We start from the raw sequence: 21,059 nt of genomic DNA, 5'->3' as shown, positions 1-21,059 counted from the left end.
GGGGGTTTAATCTTACCTATCATGATGTCTTCTCTGTCCGTTCCTTGGCTCCTCTCACGATATGGTCCAATCCAGCGTCACGTGACTAAAAACACTTTCTCCTTCCGGATTGGACCGCAGCGCGGGAGGCGCAGAGGGACGGATTAAGAAGATGTCACGATAGGTAAGGTTAAACCCCCCGCCCAACCCACACAGGTGATTTGAGTTTAACCGAATGAAATCCGAATCGCTACTATCTGGATTTCATACGGATAGGATTTGAGCATCTCTAATGCTCACTCTGACTGAACCGCTGCGCCCCCCGCCACTGTCATTTTATGGGATATGTACACTGCCGGCTTCTCCTGACTTATAAGGTTGATGGACACTTTGATTGAGCTGCAGCTCCCCCCGCCACTGCCATTTTATGGGATATGCACACTGCTGGCTTCTCCTGACTTATAGGGTTGATGGACACTTTGATTGAGCCGCAGCTCCCCCCGCCACTGTCATTTTATGGGACGTGTACATTGCCTGCTTCTCCTGGACCTGACTTATGGGGGTCTGACCAAGCCGCTGCTCCCCTCGGCACTGTCATTTTATGGGATATGTACACTGCCTGCTTTTCATGGACCTGACTTATGGGGTGATGGTCACTCTCACTGAGCCACTGCTCACCCCCACTGTCATTTTATGGGATATGTACGTTGCCTGCTTCTCCTGGACCTGACTTATGGGGGTGATGGTCAATCTGACTGAACCGCTGCCCCCCCCCCCCCACACACACACACACTGTCATTGTATGGGATATGTACATTGCCTGCTTCTCCTGGACCTAAGTTATGGGGGTGATGGTCAATCTGACTGAACCGCTGCCCCCCCCCCCCCCACAACACACACACACACACTGTCATTGTATGGGATATGTACATTGCCTGCTTCTCCTGGACCTAAGTTATGGGGGTGATGGTCAATCTGACTGAACCGCTGCCCCCCCCCCCCCCCCACAACACACACACACACACTGTCATTGTATGGGATATGTACATTGCCTGCTTCTCCTGGACCTGAGTTATGGAGGTGATGGTCACTCTGATCAAGCTGCTGCTCCCCCCCCCCCCCCCCACCACTGTCATTTTATGTGATATATGATTTTTTTTGTTGAAAATTCGGCAAAAAGAATATTTGCATTTTCGCTCATCACTGCTGGCGAACTTGGGCTTTTTCCATTTGCATTTTGTACATTAAAGTCACTAGCCACTGAATTTAGCGGTAAATAGCAAATAGCATGCTAGAAACATCAAATTTGCTGGGTATATTCAGAAGGACAGTGGGAACAAGGAAAGGAAAAAACAAAAAGGACTTAAGTTTTTGTTCTGAGTGTGTTAAATGTTTTAATGGCAGCCAATTTTAGCAGTTAATAGCAAAGCCCACAAATGTGCTAGAAACACCAAATTTGCAGGGTATGTTACGGACAGTGGGAACAAGAGGAAAACAAATTTAAAAAGACCTTACAGTTTTTAAGAAAATCAATGTTAACCATTTATGCCGCCTGGATGTGATTGTCACTTCCAGGTGGCTGCTGCTGTGCGCTCCCGTGCCGCCCCATTATCCCGGAGATCAATGAATGGGAACATAGTTCCCATTCATTGATCTAAGTCCCTGGTAGAAAGACCAACGGATTCTTTTCAGAAATCTTTCTGGGGAAATTTTTTTTTCCTGTCCCCCTTATACTTCCTGGAAGCTTCCAGGACTAAAAAAATGTTGTGGCCAAATAGTAAAACTACATCTACATACTTTTTTAAATAAAATAAACATACATTATTATATTTAAAATTAACTGTTTATCTCCCACACCAAAAATTACCCAAATAAAAATTTTAATGAAAAAAAAAATTACTATTAAAGAAATAAATAAATACATTTTTTACTATGCATGTGAAGAGGGTATATTACGAGCATTTTTTAAATTATAAGCTTGTAAATAGTGATGGACGCAAAACTGAAAAAATGCACCTTTATTTCCAAATAAAATATTGGTGCCATACATTGTGATAGGGACATAATTTAAATTGTGCAATAACCGGGACAAAAGGGCAAATAAAATACATAGGTTTTAATTATAGTAGCATGTATTATTTTAAAGCTGTAATGGACAAAAACTGAGAAATAATTATTTTTTTCCATTTTTTCTTAATATTCCTGTTAAAGTGCATTTAGAAAAAAAATATTCTTAGCAAAATGTACCACCCAGGGAAAGCCTAATTGGTGGCAGAAAAAACAAGATATAGATCAATTCTTTGTGTTGATTAGTGATAAAGTTATTGGTGAATGAATGGGAGGTGAAAATTGCTCTGATGCATAAGGTGAAAAATACACAGGGGCTGAAATGGTTAAAGTAGTGTTGCCCATACATGGTACAATTTTTTTCATTTTTTTTTTTTGATTAGATAATTTCGTTCGATTATTCCATTAGATTGAATATAAAGATTTTTTCCAACATGTCGATCAGATTTTTATTGAAAAAAAGATTCAATGGTTTTAGTTGAATAAACGGGAAAGTAGAACATTTTTATTGTACCATGTATTGACACCATTAGAGGAAAAAGTAGCAAAATAAATGTGATAAAATGGCAGATAATATATAAACATATATATAAATGTATTTATTTTTTTATATATGTTCAAAGTTTGTGAAATATAAAAAAAATGACGTGGGGGCCCCCGTCCCAAGCCTTTTTAACCCCTTGTCTACCATGCAGGCTGAGATAGCCAGGATGCAGAACCCCGGGCACGTGGTCTATGGTATGGGGGGGGACGCTGGGGGAAAGGGGTGGCCCCTTCCATCATGCTGTCCTGATGTTAGGGTCTTTTAAACAACTTTTCCATCTGTTTTTGTAGGAAGAAACAGCCTCTATAGATTTAGGTCCAGTTCACGCTTGAGTTGAAGTGGCAAACGGATCCGTGAAAACTGAGCTGATCACCGGTCAATTGGATCTGTTTTCACTCCTTTGCCACTCTGTATCTGTTCCACTGCTTCCTTTCCATTTCCCCACACCCCCCCCCCCCCCCCAACACCCCACCCCAAACGTGTATTTTTCCATTTAGAATGGTCCGTTTCCTCACTAGTGTGAAGAAACATTTTGTTCCTAGTGCAGCAGGAAACTTGCGGTTCGTTCAGCGGATCGTGCAGAACGAATCCGTTTGAATGGATGGATGTGAACAGAACCGTAAGTTAACATTGGATCCATTCCCATCCGTTACAATTCGTTCCCTTCCAATTTGTCCCCAATGTGTCCTCCTCCAATGTGTCCTCCTCTAGTATCACCTCCTCACATTAACGTTTACAAGATTCTGCAAGCGCTTCACCCCTCCTCTGGAATGCCCTCCCACAACACATCCGCCACTCACCAACCTTTGTTACCTTTAAACGCTCTCTAGTCCTAAGACCAAATTGCACTCCTACTAGGTATCCTAAAACACACTGCCTCTATATATTTTATTGTATTCCATTCCCTTTAGATTGTAAGCTCACAAGGGCAGGGCTCTTTTGTGTCTTGGAAATCATTATACATTTTATTCATCATGTTACTTTTATCACTGTCATTACCAATTCTATATTTTGTATAATTTTTTGTATTTTGTCACTAATTATGTATCTTGTATACTGGTGTACACCATTGTCTGTATTATTATGTACAACATGTTTGTTTCTTACTTTGTACAGCGCCATGGAGTATGTTGGCGCTTTATAAATCAGTAATCATAATAATAATAATTTTCAATATTAATATAAGTGAATACATCTGCTGGTATGTAAATTTGCATTCCCACTACAAAATGTCAAAAGGCAATCATCCAATTTTCGCAGTTTATTTTCCATGATTCCTCCCCTGCCTATCTCATCCCCTCCCCTGCTTAATATGGCTCCACCCATTACAGTGTCTGAGCTATACAACTATGTGAGGCTCTCTTCTTATTGCGTGTCTTACCTCCCTCAGGCTCACAGCGTATGTTGTGAAAGTCTTTGCCCTGTCTTCAGACCTCATCGAAGTAAAGAAGGACATACTGTGCGATTCTGTGAAGTGGCTGCTGCTAAACAGGCAAAAGCCAGATGGGTTATTTGAGGAGACAAATCCTGTTTATCATCAGGAGATGGTGGTATGTATATTATATTTATACCATTACAAAATATTTTCCCACACAATGTATACTGGTCAAAGTAGAAAGGTGCTCACACACTGAAAATTGCATTCGCAATTTTTAATATTTTACAAGCGTGCATTTTGCCGCTATTTCCGGTGCACTTGTCGGTAATCTCTGCAACAGGGGACTGGATGACAGGGTGGGAAGCCTCTATAGGATCCATACCATAGGCTTCCTCCTTATTAGGTAAGTATTTTTTTATACAAAATAAAGTGCATATTTGCACAGGGTACTCACCAACTTCTCTAAACCATGCTACTGTAATACTCAATAGTAAATTACTATAGAAACCCTAAATTATGCAAAATAGAAAATAATGTATAATGCAAAACCTAAATCACCCATAAAAACATTGTCTACACTAACAGAAAACATGGTGACTGCATGGCCACCACTATACTGTTTTTGGACTTTGACTTGTGGCCAGGGACCATCCCAGGATACTGAAAAGAAAACTGACTAAGGCCCGGTTCACACTTGCGTTCCAGGTCCGGTTTCCCCGGACCCGGAACGCACTGTATACTGTACAAATGGACCAGGATGTGAATGGATACATTGTTATTCAATGTATCCATTCACACCCGTCCGTCTATCAGGATCCGGATCCGGTCTGCGGTCCGGGCTGCGTTCAGGATTTTTCCAACATGTGGCATTTTTCCGGAAAGCAGGCTCTGGCCGCCGCACCTGACCCGGATCCTGACCATTTTCCGTGCACCATAGGAAGTGATGAGAAACTGAAGTTTCTCATCACACTGTCAATAGGAACTGGTGCTTACGGCACCCGTCCTTTGCCACATGGGGGGTCCAGGCATGGACAGATTGGGGGGAAACGGCAGCGCTGACAGGACAACAGCCCAGGTATGTTTATTATTGTATTGTGGGCTGTTGTCCTGTACTGTGTGCGCTGTGTGCACTGTGTCGTCCCCCCCGCGACTCCCCCCATGCCTGTCTGTGCTGTCGCGCCTGTTTAAAGTACAGTATCAGCAATCTGGAAGTGTTACTTTCCGGATGCCGAACTGATACTTTTTTGTCCACAACCTGACCGGATTCTGAGGGATCCGTACGGCCCCAGTATGGGACCCGGAACCCCCGGACTCGGACGTACGGCCCAGTTTCATACAAAACGCAAGTGTGAACCGGGCCTAAGTAGTGATCATCAGTGATGCTTGTGAATTTTTGCCAAAGTAATTTTTGCATTGAAAATGCTATATTTGATTTTGAAGAAATATTTGTGAAAATACATTGTATTTTCACATTATGGTCAAAGAAAACTAATTTTTATTTCCTATGCAAAAAATTGGTACATTTTCCCGTGAAAAACAGTTATTTTAGAAAAAAAATCACAAACGTATTTCAGAATAATTTTCAATGGCATTTTCGCTTGAAAGTCAAATTATTTATTATCGCGAAAATGAATGCAAAAAGAATATTGGCATTTACACTCATCACCGAGTGATTATTCAAGGTTGAACATTCACTACTATAGACATATCCTCAGTAGGGATGGTCGGAAATGCCAATTTCTGTTTCTGCCAAAAATCTGCATTCCACTATTGTTAATCATTTACCGCTACCGATTCTGCTTTCCACTGACAATTTCTGCATTCCTATGCGGATTTTCGCGGTAATTTCCGCCAACTTTAACATTGATTTTAAAAACTACTCAAACTCAAAAACTACAAGGTCTTTTGAAATATTTTTTTCTTCTTGTTCCCACTTGTCTGCTTAACATTGCATGAAAATGTGGTGTTTCTAAAACCTATAGAGGCTTTGCTATGAACCTCTAAATTCTGTCATACCGCATAGCGGTTCCAATGCGGATTTGTGCGGTAATTTTTGCCGACTTTAACAACACTTTTCTCAAAAACTACAAAGTCTTTTTGCAATATTTTTTTTCTTCTTGTTTCCATTGGTCTGCTTAACATTCCCTGATAAATTGGGGTTTCTAGCTCCTATGGGGGCTTTGCTATTAACCTCTAAAATCGGCATAATACCGCATATCAGTAATGCAAATTTTCTGCATTTTACATTACACTCAAAGTAATGAAAAGAACCAAGAGGAAAAGAAGATATTTCAAAAAGACCTTGTAGTTTTTGAGAAAATCGATGTTAAAATCGGCAGAAATTACCGCGAAAATTGGTACCGCTACGTGGTATGAGGCCGACTTTAGAGGTTAATGGCAAATCCCCCATAGATGCTAGAAACACCAAATTTTCAGGGAATGTTAAGCAGAAAAGTAGGAACAAGAAGAAAAAATATCTTTCAAAAAGACCTTGTCGTTTTTGAGAAAATTGATAATAAATTCGGTAGAAATTTCTGCGATTTCCGCAACATTTTCCATGAAAATCTGCCTACCGCACTTCCATTAACGATTTCCAAATTTCGATGTGGAAATGCAATTTCCGATCGGAAATGCGAAAATTGTATTTCCGTGGAATCCGAATGATAATCCCTAATCCTCAGTAGTATGTCCAAAATAGGGCAATTTTAAAGGTAAGACTGTAAATTGCGTTAGTTACTTTTACTTAAATTTACTAATTACATGAAAAATAAATAAAGGAACCTTACATCTGGTGGTTTTATCATAAGGATTAAAATGTGTTTCTTTTGCACAGGGTGGTATAAAGACAGGCGTTGTGGAGCTGGACACGACCCTGACATCCTTTGCCCTCATAGCTATGCTGGAGAGTGAGACTTACTGCAAGGACCATGTCAATGTAAGTAGTTGAAACAAGCCCCTCCTACTCCGTATGTCACCCCACTCACACAATATTAAACTACAACTGTGGCATCACTACAGGCGTCTGATCCCGCCTCCTTTTCTATTCTCTGATGTCATGCCAGCTGCTTTTTGTCAATCTCTCAGCAGCAGAATCCAGGACAGCACAACATCCATCCAGTAACTGCAATAATCCTTTGACCTGAAAGCAAAACAAAAAAGCACAGCAGCAAATGGGAAACTATCCCATAAGCCACTGTTTTAGGGCCTATTTCCACTAGTTCTGCATCAGTTCTGCACAGGATTTACCATAAGGCACTGTAGGCACGTGCCTACAGGCACCTGATAATGGAAAGGTGGCTCAATCCCCTTCCCTAGTGCCTCCCTCCTTCCTTATGCAGAGTCGCAAGCTGATCATGAATGAAAGCTTACTCACCCAGCTCTCAGCATTCCATTGATGAGATCTCCCTTCAGTTGGAGGCACCTCTAGCTACTTAACCAGTTCGGCCTATTCCTCGTCCTGCTGCTTTCCCTGCGTGGTGCGCGCGATCGGGCGTGCGCCCGCGCATGCACCCGCCGCCCGCCGCTAGCCCCCCGATCAGTGAATGGGAATATAATTCCCATTCACCAATCTAACTTCCCCGCAGAAATACCGACGCTTTCTCTCCAGAGAGCGCGGTATTTCTGCCCCCTGGAAACTTTTCCCCAGCATTTTAGTTCCTGGATGCGAGATCGTTCGCATCCAGGACTTTTTTCACTGTGGCCATCTTGTGGCCAAATAGTAAACTGCACCCACATACATTTTTGATTAAAAAAATATATAATTTTACATTTAAAATTAGCAGTTTCCCTCCCACACCAAAAATTACCCACATACACTTTTTTTATAAAAAAAAAAAATACAATTAGAAAAAAAACAAAAACAACATAAATAGTTACCCAAGGGTCTGAACTTTTTAATTATGCATGTCAAGAGAATATGTTATTATATTATTTAAAATTATAAGCTTATAAATAGGGATGGACGCAAATTGAAAAAATGCACCTTTATTTCTAAATGAAATATCGGCACCATAAATTGTGATAGGGACATTGTTTAAACGGTGTAAGAATCGGAACATATGGGCAAATAAAATACATGCATTTTAATTATGGTAGCGTATATTAATTTCAAACTATAATGGCCAAAAACTGAGAAATAATGAATTTTTTCCGTTTTTTTTCTTATTCTTCCTGTTAAAATGCATTTACAGTAAAGTGGCTCTTAGCAAAATGTACCCCCCCCAAAGAAAGCCTAATTGGTGGCGGAAAAAACAAGATATAGATCAATTCATTGTGATAAGTAGCAATAAAGTTATAGGCGAATGAATGGGAGGTGAACGTTGCTCGGATGCATGAGATTTTCAGCACTGCGGCGCTGAACCGGTTAATAGTGTGGGTACATCTGGCTTTCTAATGCTAAGGAGCACCTGTAGCTACCTGTGACAGGTAAAAACAGTAACGGAGAAGCGGCAGCTGGGACCAGCAGCACACTTGGTGAGCTTCAGTGGGGGTTTGTAGATTCATGGAGGGTGAAGTCTAGGGTGCCAGGACATCTGTGCCTATAGGCTCCTGTGAGGTAAATCCGGGCCTGGTTCAGGCATCAGTTTTTCTGCATCCAGATTTCTGGATGTGACACTGGCAATTTAAAGCCTGTTTCCACTACACATGGACTCTGGATGCAGAATGGCAATACGCATGTTTCTAATAAACGCGATATGCAGATTTCTGCATCGTGTATTGTTTCCCATACAATGAACCTGTTAGTGGAAACGGGCCCATAGGCATTCATTGGAGTCAGTTTTTCTGCATTCAGAATCTGATGCAGAAATCTGCAACATGCCATCCATAATTTTTCTGCATCAGAAAAATTGTGTTTAGTGGAAACAGGTCCATAGTCATTCATTGGAATTATCTTTTCTGTATTCAGTAGTGGAAACAGCCATTATTCAGTGTAACCTTACATTCTTTCCTTCTCCTCACAAATCAGAACTTCAGAGTCACATGACTGTAGCAGAGGTGAACTCTGACACAGAAACTAGCAATTAGTCATCAGCTAGTGTTGCACACAGATGAACTGATGTATTTGACAGAAGAATCTGGTACCTTCCACAGAAAGACAAAAACACGAGGACATCAGGAGCCCATATAGAGTAATATATCTGTAAGCACTTTAAAAAAAGAAAGGAATAGTGAGGGGTACTCACTTGTAGAGATGAGCGAGAATGATCGTGTGAAAAGTGAGATGCCTAACGAGAGTGCAGGTGGGAGGGGGGGTGGGTGAGCTGTGTATGCGGGGGTTGACTCACCTACTGTAAGGGGCCACCTTTCTTCCCATGTACTCCAATGCAAGATTCCATCTTCTTACACTTATGTCTATTAAGACGGAACTTCTGCTTTGAAGGTGGAAGAAGATGGAACATGGCATGGATCGCATTGGAAGGTAGGCGGTATTTAAGGTGATATAAACACCCCCGCTCCCCCCATAAAAAGCCCACAGATCCTGCACACTCCAGAAAGATCTCACATTTTGCAAGATCATTCTCGCTTATCCCTTTTCAAGTTTCATGCACAGCAATGGTAAAAAGAGTTGACTACAATAAAGGTACCCTCGATCTTCAGCAAATGGTCAGGTCACACACCAATAAAAATTATGATGAGACCAAAAACAGAAGATTATTCATTATTATTTAGTATTTATATACAGTGATTATCATAATAATCTAATTATGATTACGCAAAATTTCACGTTAATTTTCACAATTGCGCCTATACGTAATTACACATTGTTAATTCAAATGATTTTGTATAGTCATTTGTAATTACGCGTGAAGTGATGCGTAATTTACGTGTAAGTTCATGCTGAATTTGGCGGTGAATAGCAAAGCCCCCATACATGCTATTGCTACCTAAATTGCTACATATGTTAAGGAGAATAATGGGTACATGTTAAAAGAATTGTTTTTGTAGTTTTTGAGAAAATGGATTTTAAAAGACAAAGAGAAATGGTTTTTAAACTGTAATTTTTCTGAGTTTAAAAAACATTTTTCTTTGAATTTTAAAATCCATTTTCTCAAAAACTACAAGGCCTTTTTGATTTTTTTTTTATTTGTATAGTATAATCATTTGTAATTCAGCATGAATTTACGAGTAATTTTCATGTAAATTTCAAAATGTACACACAAAAAAATTCACCCAGACTGGGAAAAAGTGTGTGTGTGGGTGAGGAAGTTTAAAGCCAAGCATGACTGACAGACACGGAAGTGGATAAAAAAAATAATAACTTGACAACACGTTTTGTGGGTTACTTCCATTATGTCAAAAGTGTCAAGGCAAGTAGAGAATCGTCTTTGGGATGCCTGTTCTATAATCTGTCATTTTGAAAGCTACAAAGAAGCATTCATCCTGATTGACTTACTGTTCACTCAATAACTAACCCTTGCAATAGCATTGTCAACAAAGCAGTGAGGATTATTTTCTTATGTTGCCTGGAATTTTTATCTGTTCTGTTTTTCTGTGATGACTGCAGGGAATGATTAGCACAGGTTGAGCAATTTATGCATAATTCATGGTTAATAAAGCTTAAAAAAAAAAAAGCTAGCATTGATTGCCTTGCCAGTACGAGCAGGTGCTGATGAGCATCTGCTGATGTTTTCACCGGCACTGCTGGGCATTTTCCATTGACACTTATGAACATCAAATCATTAGCATGCTCTAGTGATGAGCACAAATGTTACATAATCATAATTTCACATTGTAATTCCCAATTTATGATGTAAAATTGTAATGCAACATTTTGGGAAACATCGTAACTAATTTAATTTGTAGTAGAAAAACAAGTAAACCACGTCAAGGATAGCCAATCCATAGACACGCTGTAATAACAGGAAAGATCCGCTCAACTGGTCGATAAAAGTCGAATTTTTAATCAATCAATGAAGACACTGGACAGGCAAATCAGCTCACCTGTTTCGGAGTCTACACTCACTCCTTAGTCACAGCTATGACTAGGGAGTGAGTGTAGACTCTTATACGTGTGAGCTGATTTTCTTGTCCAGTGTCTTCATGATTGATTAAAAATTTGACTTTTATCGACCAGTTGAGCGGATCTTTCCTATTTTAATTTGTAAACATAATCAGGAATTGTAATTGTGCAATTTTGCGTAATTTTCACATTATTTCATGTCGACTTTAGCGTTTCATAGCAAAGCCCCCATACATGCCATTGGGCATGATTCACAAAGCTTTTTCACCTGTTTTCATCTTATCTATGTTACATTTTTAAGCTCTCAAAGAGCAAAAATATAATATAATTACGGTAGTGATATTGTGATACTGAAATGAAGTTAATCGGGAAAAACTTACTTTGAGTGATTATTTTGCTTGTAAATGTGCGGAAAGGTTATTTTTATTAATACAGTGATAAATAAGCCATGTATGAGAAGTTCTGTGAATAGAGCCCAATGTCACCAAAATGCATCCTGTTTAAACTCAGAAACATGACAATTTTAAAACCATTTTTCCTTTGCACTTTTAAAATCGATTTTGTGAAAAACTACAAGGCCTTTTTGAATTTTTTTTTTTTATCATTTGTTCCCACTACTCCCATTAACCACTTCACCTCAAAGGGTTTTTCCCCGTAAAAACCAGAGCAATTTTCCCCTGTCAGCGCTCCTTTCATTCATTCACCTTTAACTTTATTACTACTTATCACAACAAAACAATCTATACCATATCTTGTTTTTTTCGCCACTGATTAGGCTTTTTTTGGGGTACTTTTTGCAAGAATTATTTTATTCCAACTCGGTTTTAACGGTAATAATAAGAGAAAAATTGAAAAAAAATCATAATTTCTCCGTTTTCGGCCATTATAGTTTTTAAAATAAAACATGCTACCGTAATTAAAACCCACACATTTTATTTTCCCATTTATTGCAACGTTTAACATTTTTCCCTAGTATAATGTATGGCAATATTTTATTTGGAAATAAAGGTGCATTTTTTCAGTTTTGCATCTATCCCTAATTACAAGGCCATAATTTATAAAGTAATTGTAGTATACAGTCTTTATATACATATAAAAAAGTTCAGTCTCTAAATTAAAAAAAAAAAAAAAGTTACAAATAAAAAAATTACATAAATAGTTATTTATGTTATTTCTTTTATTTGTAATTTTTTTTTTATTTCAATTTTTTTTAATTAACTTTAGGGGAGTGTAGGAGGTCAGGAGTTAATTTAAAAAGGAAAAACAGGTAACTAGGGATCATTAACTGAAAAAAAGGGAGATGTAATATTACAATTTGGCCACAAGATGTCCTCAGTGGTGACTTCAGCTTACTGTACTATTAGTGCGGAAACGGAAGCACTATGTAGACGGGAATTATGAATGGCAGAGCCGTCTAAAAAAAAAAGATGGCTGCGACCATTCACAGGAGGACTTAGATCAATGAATGGGATTCGTGTTCCCATTCATTGGTCTAGTGGCTAACAATCGGCGGTGATGAGCAGCAGTACCAAGTGTGGCGGGCGAGCGGGGAGGCAAGGCAGGAGGGCCGTAGTAGCTACGCCCCTGCACAGAGTTATGGCATTTTGCAGGGGTGTAGTTACTCGTCCCAGCAGTGGGGAAGTGGTTAATATACATAGCAATTTTGGTGACAATAGCATGTAGTCAAAATTTTGAATGGATAAGGCAAAATCAATTGAATGTCCAAATCATAATTACATATGGCTGTAACTGTGAAAAATTGGGCAAAATTTTGCATAATTGTAATTAGCAGATTACGATCATCACTAGAACATACAGTACATTACCCAAATTCAAAAAGTGGACAGTTAACCAGCTAAGAGGATCACTGAAGGTAATCCTTCATACTTGTTAATTTGGCAACAGCCAATCCTCTTTGGGCTACAAAAAATGAGCATGTGTTCATAACGTAAAACAATCAGAGATGAAGGTAATGGTTTAGAGTTTAGACTTTGGCTTTCTGATACACGTATCTAACATCATCCACCAATCTCCTTCCTGTCCCTCAGAATCTACGTAGCAGCATTGACAGAGCAGTATCGTATATTGAACAGCAATATGACACTATAAGAAAACCGTATTCCATCGCCCTGGCCTCTTATGCTCTGGCCAAGGCTCAGAAACTGGGGAACATCAACAAACTGATGTCTGCAGCTACAGGTGAGTCATACCTCCCAACTTTTTGAGATAAGAAAGAGTGACACTTTATGACACACTCCTGCCACACCTCAAAATTCATTCTCAACATACCCCTTGTCATGCATATCACAAGGAATTAAAAAGCAAATGATGTAGTTTTATTATTTAAACCAGAGTGGTCCTTTCTATCATCCACAGTTTCCTTTTATTTTAAAATTTTAAAATAAGAAATACTGTATATCCATTTAAATAAAGGGAGTAAATGGAATTAGTCATGTAAGAGGGACAAATTAGGAAGAAAGAGGAATTTGGTTCCCAAAGAGGGATGTCCCTCAGAAAAAGGACTGTTGGGTAGAGATGGCCCGAACGGTTCACCGGCGAACGTTTCCGGCGAAGGCGAACTTTTGCGGAAGTTCAATTTGCCCCATATTGCTCCATTTAGGTTAACTTTGACCTTCTACATCACAGTCAGCAGGCACATTGTCACCATTTAGACTACACTCATTCCTGGAGCCCAACCCCCTTATAAAAGGCAAGGTTCTCCAGCCGTTTTACTCACTCGTCTGCCTACAGTAATTAGTTAAGGGACAGCTGCTGACAGACTCTGCTAGGGAGAGCTTAGTTAGGCTTATTAGCTTGCTCCTAGGCTGATTGTTATTCCTTATATTGCACCCCACAACAGCTCCCTCTCTCCCTCTCTCCCCTTCTCCAGAAGAGGGTCTTGTCTTCCAGGGAATTGTAGGATTTCAAAAGCCAGCTTACATATATTGGCCAGGAATCAAACCCAAGCCTACCACGTGGTAGACTGCTATCCTACCCATTATACCACCAACACAACACACTACAATGCTACGTGCTGAAGCCAGCCTAGCATGTGCCATTACGATATATCCAAGAGAAAAATGAGCTTGCTTAGGGATTTGTAGTATGTCAAAAGCCAACTCACATACATTGGCCAGGAATCGAACCTAGGCCTACCGCGTGGTAGGCTGCTATCCACACCATTATATCACCAACACTACATGCTGAAACTTCTTGGAGCAGACTTACTTCCTCCCTCCAAAAGACATGCATACATCCCCATAAAATCATTCAACAGCAACTGTGTGCACAGACGTTGTGCAACAGCGTGCAAGACATTGTGAAGTAGCGCAGGGAGTGATGAGACATTTCCATGCTTTCAGCACAGTAGGTCTTCTCTATGCTTTCCAGCTGCCACTCACTATACACTGCCATCCTCTAGCTCCTGATCATGTGATTTGCATGGGTCATGTGATCGGAAAGGTCTCCTCTATGCCTCCTGGCTGTCACTCACTGTATACTGCCATCCTCTAGCTCCCGATCATGTGATTTGCATGGGTCATGTGATCGGGAAGGTCTCCTCTGTGCCTTCTGACTGTCACTCACTGTATGCTGCCATCCTCTAGCTCCCGATCATTTGATTTGCATGGGTCATGTGATTGGGAAGGTCTCCTCTATGCCTCCTGACTGTCATTCACTATATACTGCCATCCTTTGGCTCCCAATCATGTGATTTGCATGGGACATGTGATCGAGAACTGTCACATGTCAGCAGAGTATATACAGCTGTGAAACATGGAGGCGACCTGCAGTGCTTAAACAGGTAAATATTACACCGCTTCCTGCGCTACTCTGCATGTAGATATGTTAAACATATTGTACGTATTGTGAAAAATACAACTGTATATTTTGCAAAAAGTCCAGCTCTGTGTATTATTAATTAGTGTACATTTATTATCATATACAGTGGGTTGCAAAAGTATTCGGCCCCTAGAAGTTTTACACATTTTGTCATATTACTGCCACAAACATGAATCAATTTTATTGGAATTCCACATGAAAGACCAACACAAAGTGGTGTACACATGAGAAGTGCAACGAAAATCATACATGATTCCAAAGATTTTTTACAAATAAATAACTGCAAAGTGGTGTGTGCATAATTATTCGGCCCCCTTTGATCTGAGTGCAGTCAGTTGCCTATAGACATTGCCTGATGAGTGCTAATGTCTAAATAGAGTGCACCTGTGTGTAATCTAATGTCAGTACAAATACAGCTACTCTGTGAGGGCCTCAGAGGTTGTCTAAGAGAATATTGGGAGCAACAACACCGTGAAGTCCAAAGAACACACCAGACAGTTTAGGGATCAAGTTATTGAGAAATTTAAAGCAGGCTTAGGCTACAAAAAGATTTCCAAAGCCTTGAACATCCCACAGAGCACTATTCAAGCGATCATTCACAAATGGAAGGAGTGCAGCACAACTTTAAACCTACCAAGACAAGGCCATCCACCTAAACTCACAGGCAGAACAAGGAGAGCGCTGATCAGAAATGCAGTCAAGAGGCCCATGGTGACTCTGGACGAGCTGCAGAGATCTACAGCTCAGGTGGGAGACTCATAGGACAACTATTAGTCATGCACTGTACAAAGTTGGCCTTTATGGAAGAGTGTCAAGAAGAAAGGCATTGTTAACAGAAAGCATAAGAAGTCCCATTTGCAGTTTGCCACAAGCCATGTGGGGGACACAGCAACCATGTGGAAGAAGGTGCTCTGGTCAGATGAGACCAAAATGGAATTTTTTGGCCAAAATGCAAAACGCTATTTGTGGCGGAAAACTAACACTGCACATCACTCTGAATACACCATCCCCACTGTCAAATATGGTGGTGGCAGCATCATGCTTGGGGGGTGCATCTCTTCAGCAGGGACAGGGAAGCTGGTCAGAGTTGATGGGAAGATGGATGGAGCCAAATACAGGGCAAACTTGGAAGAAAACCTCTTGGAGACTGCAAAAGACTTGAGACTGGGGCGGAGGTTCACCTTCCAGCAGGACAATGACCCTAAACATAAAGCCAGGGCAACAATGGAATGGTTTAAAACAAAACATATCTATGTGTTAGAATGGCCCAGTCAAAGGCCAGATCTAAATCCAATCGAGAATCTGTGGCAAGATCTGAAAACTGCTGTTCACAAATACTGTCCATCTAATCTGACTGAGCTGGAGCTGTTTTGCAAACAAGAATGGGCAAGGATTTCAGTCTCTAGATGTGCAAAGCTGGTAGAGACATACCCTAAAAGACTGGCAGCTGTAATTGCAGCAAAAGGTGGTTCTACAAAGTATTGACTCAGTGGGACGAATAATTATGCACACCACACTTTGCAGTTATTTATTTGTAAAAAATGTTTGGAATCATGTATGATTTTCGTTCCACTTCTCACGTGTACACCACTTTGTATTGGTCTTTCACGTGGAATTCCAATAAAATTGATGCATGTTTGTGGCAGTAATGTGACAAAATGTGGAAAACTTCAAAGGGGCCGAATACTTTTGCAACCCACTGTACATAAAAAAATAGGCTAAACTCTCTATCTGGGCGCCTGATGAATATTAGTTTGAAAATTTGAACGTTAAAGTTTTTGAAATTTAGTTTGTATTGAGAAAATTAGACCATTATTGTTTTTGAAGTTTTTAAAGCTTTGAAAATTAGAACGTTATAGTTATTGAAATGTTTGGTCTTTTGTATTTAACAATTTTTTTTTTAATTATCATTTTCAAATTTAATTAGAACGTTATTGTTTAGGCATCAAGAAATGGGGTTTTCGAGTTAGGCATCAGGAAGGGGGGGGGGGGGGGGGTGGGCAGGGAGGGTTAGGGTTAGGCATTAGGAAGGGGATTTTAGGGGTAGGCAATAGCATCAGAGGGGTGAGGGTTGTGTGTGAGAGTAGGGTTAGGTTAACTACCTAAAGAACGCATTACGTCAATGGGCGTGATCGCGGCGGCAGCCCCAGGACTGCCTAACGCCAATTGGCGTCAAGTCCTGGGGCGGGGATTTGCAGGAGATCGCACGCGCTGATGCTGATCGCCGCTAGGAGACTGTTACATGGCAAAACTGCTGTCTTTTCACTCCGTACAGCGCTGCAATCTAAGGCAGGTCTGTCCCTCCAGAGGCTCGGGTGATCGGCTGGCTGGGGGAAGGAGGGCGGGCCGGTTTGGGAAAAGAAAAAAAAAATAAAGACATTTATTACAAAAATAAAGACATACATTTTTGCAAAAAAATAAAACAAATAAACATTGGGGGAGCGATCAGACCCCACCAACAGAAAGCTCTGTGGGTGGGGAGAAAAGGGTGGGAGGAATCACTTGTGTGCTGAGTTGTGCAGCCCTGCAGCGAGCCCTTAAAGGTGCAGTGGCCCATTTAATAAAAATGGCCTGGTCATTAGAGGCATTTAGCACTGCAGTCCTCAAGTGGTGAAGCTGTAGTAATATATTGGAAACATTTACCAATGTTTTACTATCGTCATTGCCTTTGTAAATATGTATCATTTTCATTCGGGTGCCCAATGCATGATGGTATTTATTGTTAACACTTATATTGGCTTCACCCTGTGCCCGTTTTTCCTCGCGCTCCTATTTCATGTACGCATTTTAAATAATTTTTGGTAGGGACTGGAGGTGTTGGCGAACATCAATGGGCAGCCTGGCCCTGTACAAAACAGTTGTAAAGAGGCGTCCTGGTGGTTTGTAAAAGCGTTTAAAAGCAGTTTAAAAATAACAAAGGATTGAGGTGGCTTACCTCTATGATGAAAAATCTTTGTAAGAACTAAAGATTTATTTGTAGCACAGGCAACGCGCTTCGCGGGTCTAAGCCCGCTTCCTCAGGCCAATACAAGTGCCAAGCTAAATGGAATTATTCAGCTAAGGGAGCCTCTCTCTGCAACCCACCTTTGTGAGTAGATTCTTACTTTCGACATTTACCTAATTATCTTGACGTACTATACCATTGGGCTCCCGCTTTTGTTCCCCCATGTCTTTTCCTAGAAGGTGCCCGGGATGCATTCAGCAGTACGCACGCACTGGCCGGGACACATTCAGCAGTACGCATGCCCTGACCCGGCGGTGCACATCCTTGATTGCGCGCCTGTGGCCGGGCACGCTTCATGAGGTCACGCACATGCGCAAAGCTACAGGGGCACAATCAAGAACGCGCACCGCTGGGTCAGGACATGCATACTACTGCAAGACAGTGACCCAGAAGTAGTACAAGGCCAGGCTGCCCATAGATGTTCGCCGGCCAGCAACTCGTCTATGCTTTTCGCCTACATCACTAGTAGGGACACCCACAATCTCCTGATATTACTAGTACCCATCCAGCACTTCCATTATTAACAATGTCATTTTAATAATTTCACATTTTTCTAGAAAAGAATCACTGGGTAGAGCCCAACTCCCACCACCTGACGCTGGAGGCCACATCGTATGCCCTTCTAGCACTTGTAGAGAAGAGAGAATTTGAGCTCTCTGCACCATTAGTCCGCTGGCTCACAGAGCAGAGATTCCATGGAGAAGTTTGGGGATCCACGCAAGTATGTGTTTTCTATGATAGCTCAAATTATATTGACAACTGGTGTCATTATGTGCGCTGGGATTTGAATTTTACACATTGATTTTAACCAGTTCATCAATTTTCATATTTCAGCATTCCTCTCTTTCATTTGCCAATAAGTTTATTACTACTTATCACAATGAAATGAGCTATACCTTCTTTTTTCACCACCAATTAGGCATTCTTTGGGTGCTACGCTAAAATTATTTTATTTTATAATAAATGCATTTTAACAGGAATAATGGGAAAAAAATGGAAAAAAATAATTATTTCTCAGTTTTCAGCCATTATTTTAAAATATTATGTGCTACCATAATTAAAACCCACTTATTTTATTTGCCTATTTGTTCCAGTTATTACACCATTTAAATTATGCCCCTATCACAATGTATGGTTACAATATTTTATTTGGAAATAAAGGTGTATTTTTTTCAGTTTTGCACCCCTCATTAATTACAAGCCCTTTTTACATACATACTAAAAAAGTTGGGTCCCTAACGTAACTATGCATGTATATTTTTTATGTAATTTTTTTTCAATTAAAGTGTTTTTTTTTTGTTTTTGTTTTTTTTGGTTAACTATGAGAGGGAAGGTAAGGGGTTAATTAATGGGTATTTTAATGTTATGGACTATGTATGTAGGTGTTATTTTACTATTTGGCCACTAGATGTCCCTCCAGGTTACTTTGATTGCATGTGTTTTCCTGCATGCACGTGTCACTGGAAATAACACATGTATACTTTCACTTTCTGTTTAGTCAATGAAAACAGCATCTCATTGATGCTGATTTCATTGATCACAGGCAGCCAGATCAATGATTGGGAACTGTGTTCCCATTCATTGATCTCTGTACTAACTGGCGGCATTGTAAATGCAAACAGGAGCGCGCGGGACAGAGCAGTAGTTGGTGCAGCAGAGGCGGTCATGGCCGAGATACGTATATCCATGCCACTGGAACTAAAATGAAATCTCCAGGTTGTAGATATACTTTATCATATACGGCAGGGGTGCCCACACTTTTTTGGTTCGCGAGCTACTTTAAAAACTGCCTAGCCCAGGAGATCTACCCCCTCCCCCCAAATATTCCAGCATAGATAGTCACCGAATTCTTCTGACCCTATAGCAAATAACTGCAGACTCCCCCCTCCCATCCCAGCACACAATCCTTCTACCCCCTTCAAACACAGCAATCAGCTTCAGAAGCCTTCTGAAGCCATTTGGCTTCCACTGTGCACTTATCACAGCCTGATGGTAGAAGACACCTGGAGAGGGGGAAGAGACTCTGATTCATCCAAAAACGGAAAAATCTCCACAAAAAGATGTGGAAAGACTACCCAGATATAGAGTCAGACCTCTGGAGACTTAAGCTCAACACACACCATACAATCTTGGTTGTACAGATTTACCAAATCTATGTAGTATAAGGGCCAACAGATTGAAAATACCTTGAATGATTGATTGGATAAGCTCTTATACTACATGAAAGTGGTAAGATTGAACAGCCTAGATTGTATGGTCTGTGTTGAGCCTTACACAGAAAGACAAAACCAATTAACCCCAGCAGCCTGGAGGGGAGGAGACTCTGTTTACGTCTCACAGGCAGCCTGGAGGGGAGGAGACGCTGTCTCTTCATTTGCTCCTCTTTCCCTTTCAGCCACACCTCTCCTTCAGCCACGCCTCCCCTCTCCTCACTGATGGTGCTATGGCAGCAAAATCTGGCTCTGCGGTTGCAGAATTTGACAAGACATGTCCAGGCTGCCGCGATTTACTCTGCAGGTGGTCGCAATGTACCGGTAGATCGTGATCAACCTATTAGGCAGCCCTGATATAGGGTAACTAATTAATGTGTATTTTGTTTTTCCTCTCCCCTCCCTCACAGATAATTCTGCTTGGAACGTATGCAATATCTGCTTCCCTTATTTTGGGACGGGCTCATTTCCTGTGGGAGGGGTTCCTAAACATGTATACATATCCTGTTTGTTCAGATTTATGTCAGGCTATGAGTAAGGATATATTGCTGTCTGAAACACATTAGCCATTTTGTATTTCTTGTCTTGAAATTCAATAAAGTGTTTATTAGAACCATTAGAGAACTGCAGATTTGTTTTCATGAGTCTTATTTTGTATGTTCCCTTGTAGGCCACAGCCATGATTTTCCAAGCCACTGCTAAGTATCTGACGGATGCACCAACACAGAAAGACTTAAATATGGACGTCACATTTAAACTCCCTGGAAGATCAGGAAGTACAAAGATTCGGTTAAATAATGCTTTGCTCGCTCGCTCCGATCAGGTGAGAAATCAATGGGCTGGTGTAACCAGTTGGCCTGGATATTAGATAGAAATGGAATACTAAGAGCTGCGGGAGATGGAAAATAAATATCATGCAACAATATCTGGTCGTTACATAAGCAAAGCAGGTTTTAGTGACACTTATAATAGCTTAGGAGAGAGCAACAGGGATGATCGTAATTAGCTACTTACAATTTACAATTACATGAATGCATTAATTTTCGCATAATTTCCGCATAATTCCATGCTGACTT

The 21,059-nt window shown here is 40.6% G+C and overlaps 1 protein-coding gene across 1 annotated transcript in view; it reads left to right on the top strand.

Moving 5' to 3' along the window:
• The window catches only part of LOC137562604 (venom factor-like), a 278,606-nt gene that overhangs the window by 165,493 nt on the left and 92,054 nt on the right, over positions 1 to 21,059 (top strand). Inside the window, exons 26-30 of the mRNA XM_068274108.1 lie at positions 3,981 to 4,140; positions 6,802 to 6,903; positions 12,978 to 13,128; positions 18,331 to 18,494; positions 20,654 to 20,806. Coding sequence (XP_068130209.1) covers positions 3,981 to 4,140; positions 6,802 to 6,903; positions 12,978 to 13,128; positions 18,331 to 18,494; positions 20,654 to 20,806 — 730 coding nt within the window. The remainder of the gene's footprint in view (positions 1 to 3,980; positions 4,141 to 6,801; positions 6,904 to 12,977; positions 13,129 to 18,330; positions 18,495 to 20,653; positions 20,807 to 21,059) is intronic.

Source organism: Hyperolius riggenbachi, chromosome 3 (genome assembly GCF_040937935.1).
Source record: "Hyperolius riggenbachi isolate aHypRig1 chromosome 3, aHypRig1.pri, whole genome shotgun sequence".
NCBI lineage: Eukaryota > Metazoa > Chordata > Amphibia > Anura > Hyperoliidae > Hyperolius > Hyperolius riggenbachi.
The sequence above is the reverse complement of the archived record's forward strand: the minus strand, read 5'-3'. Positions and strand labels throughout refer to the sequence as shown.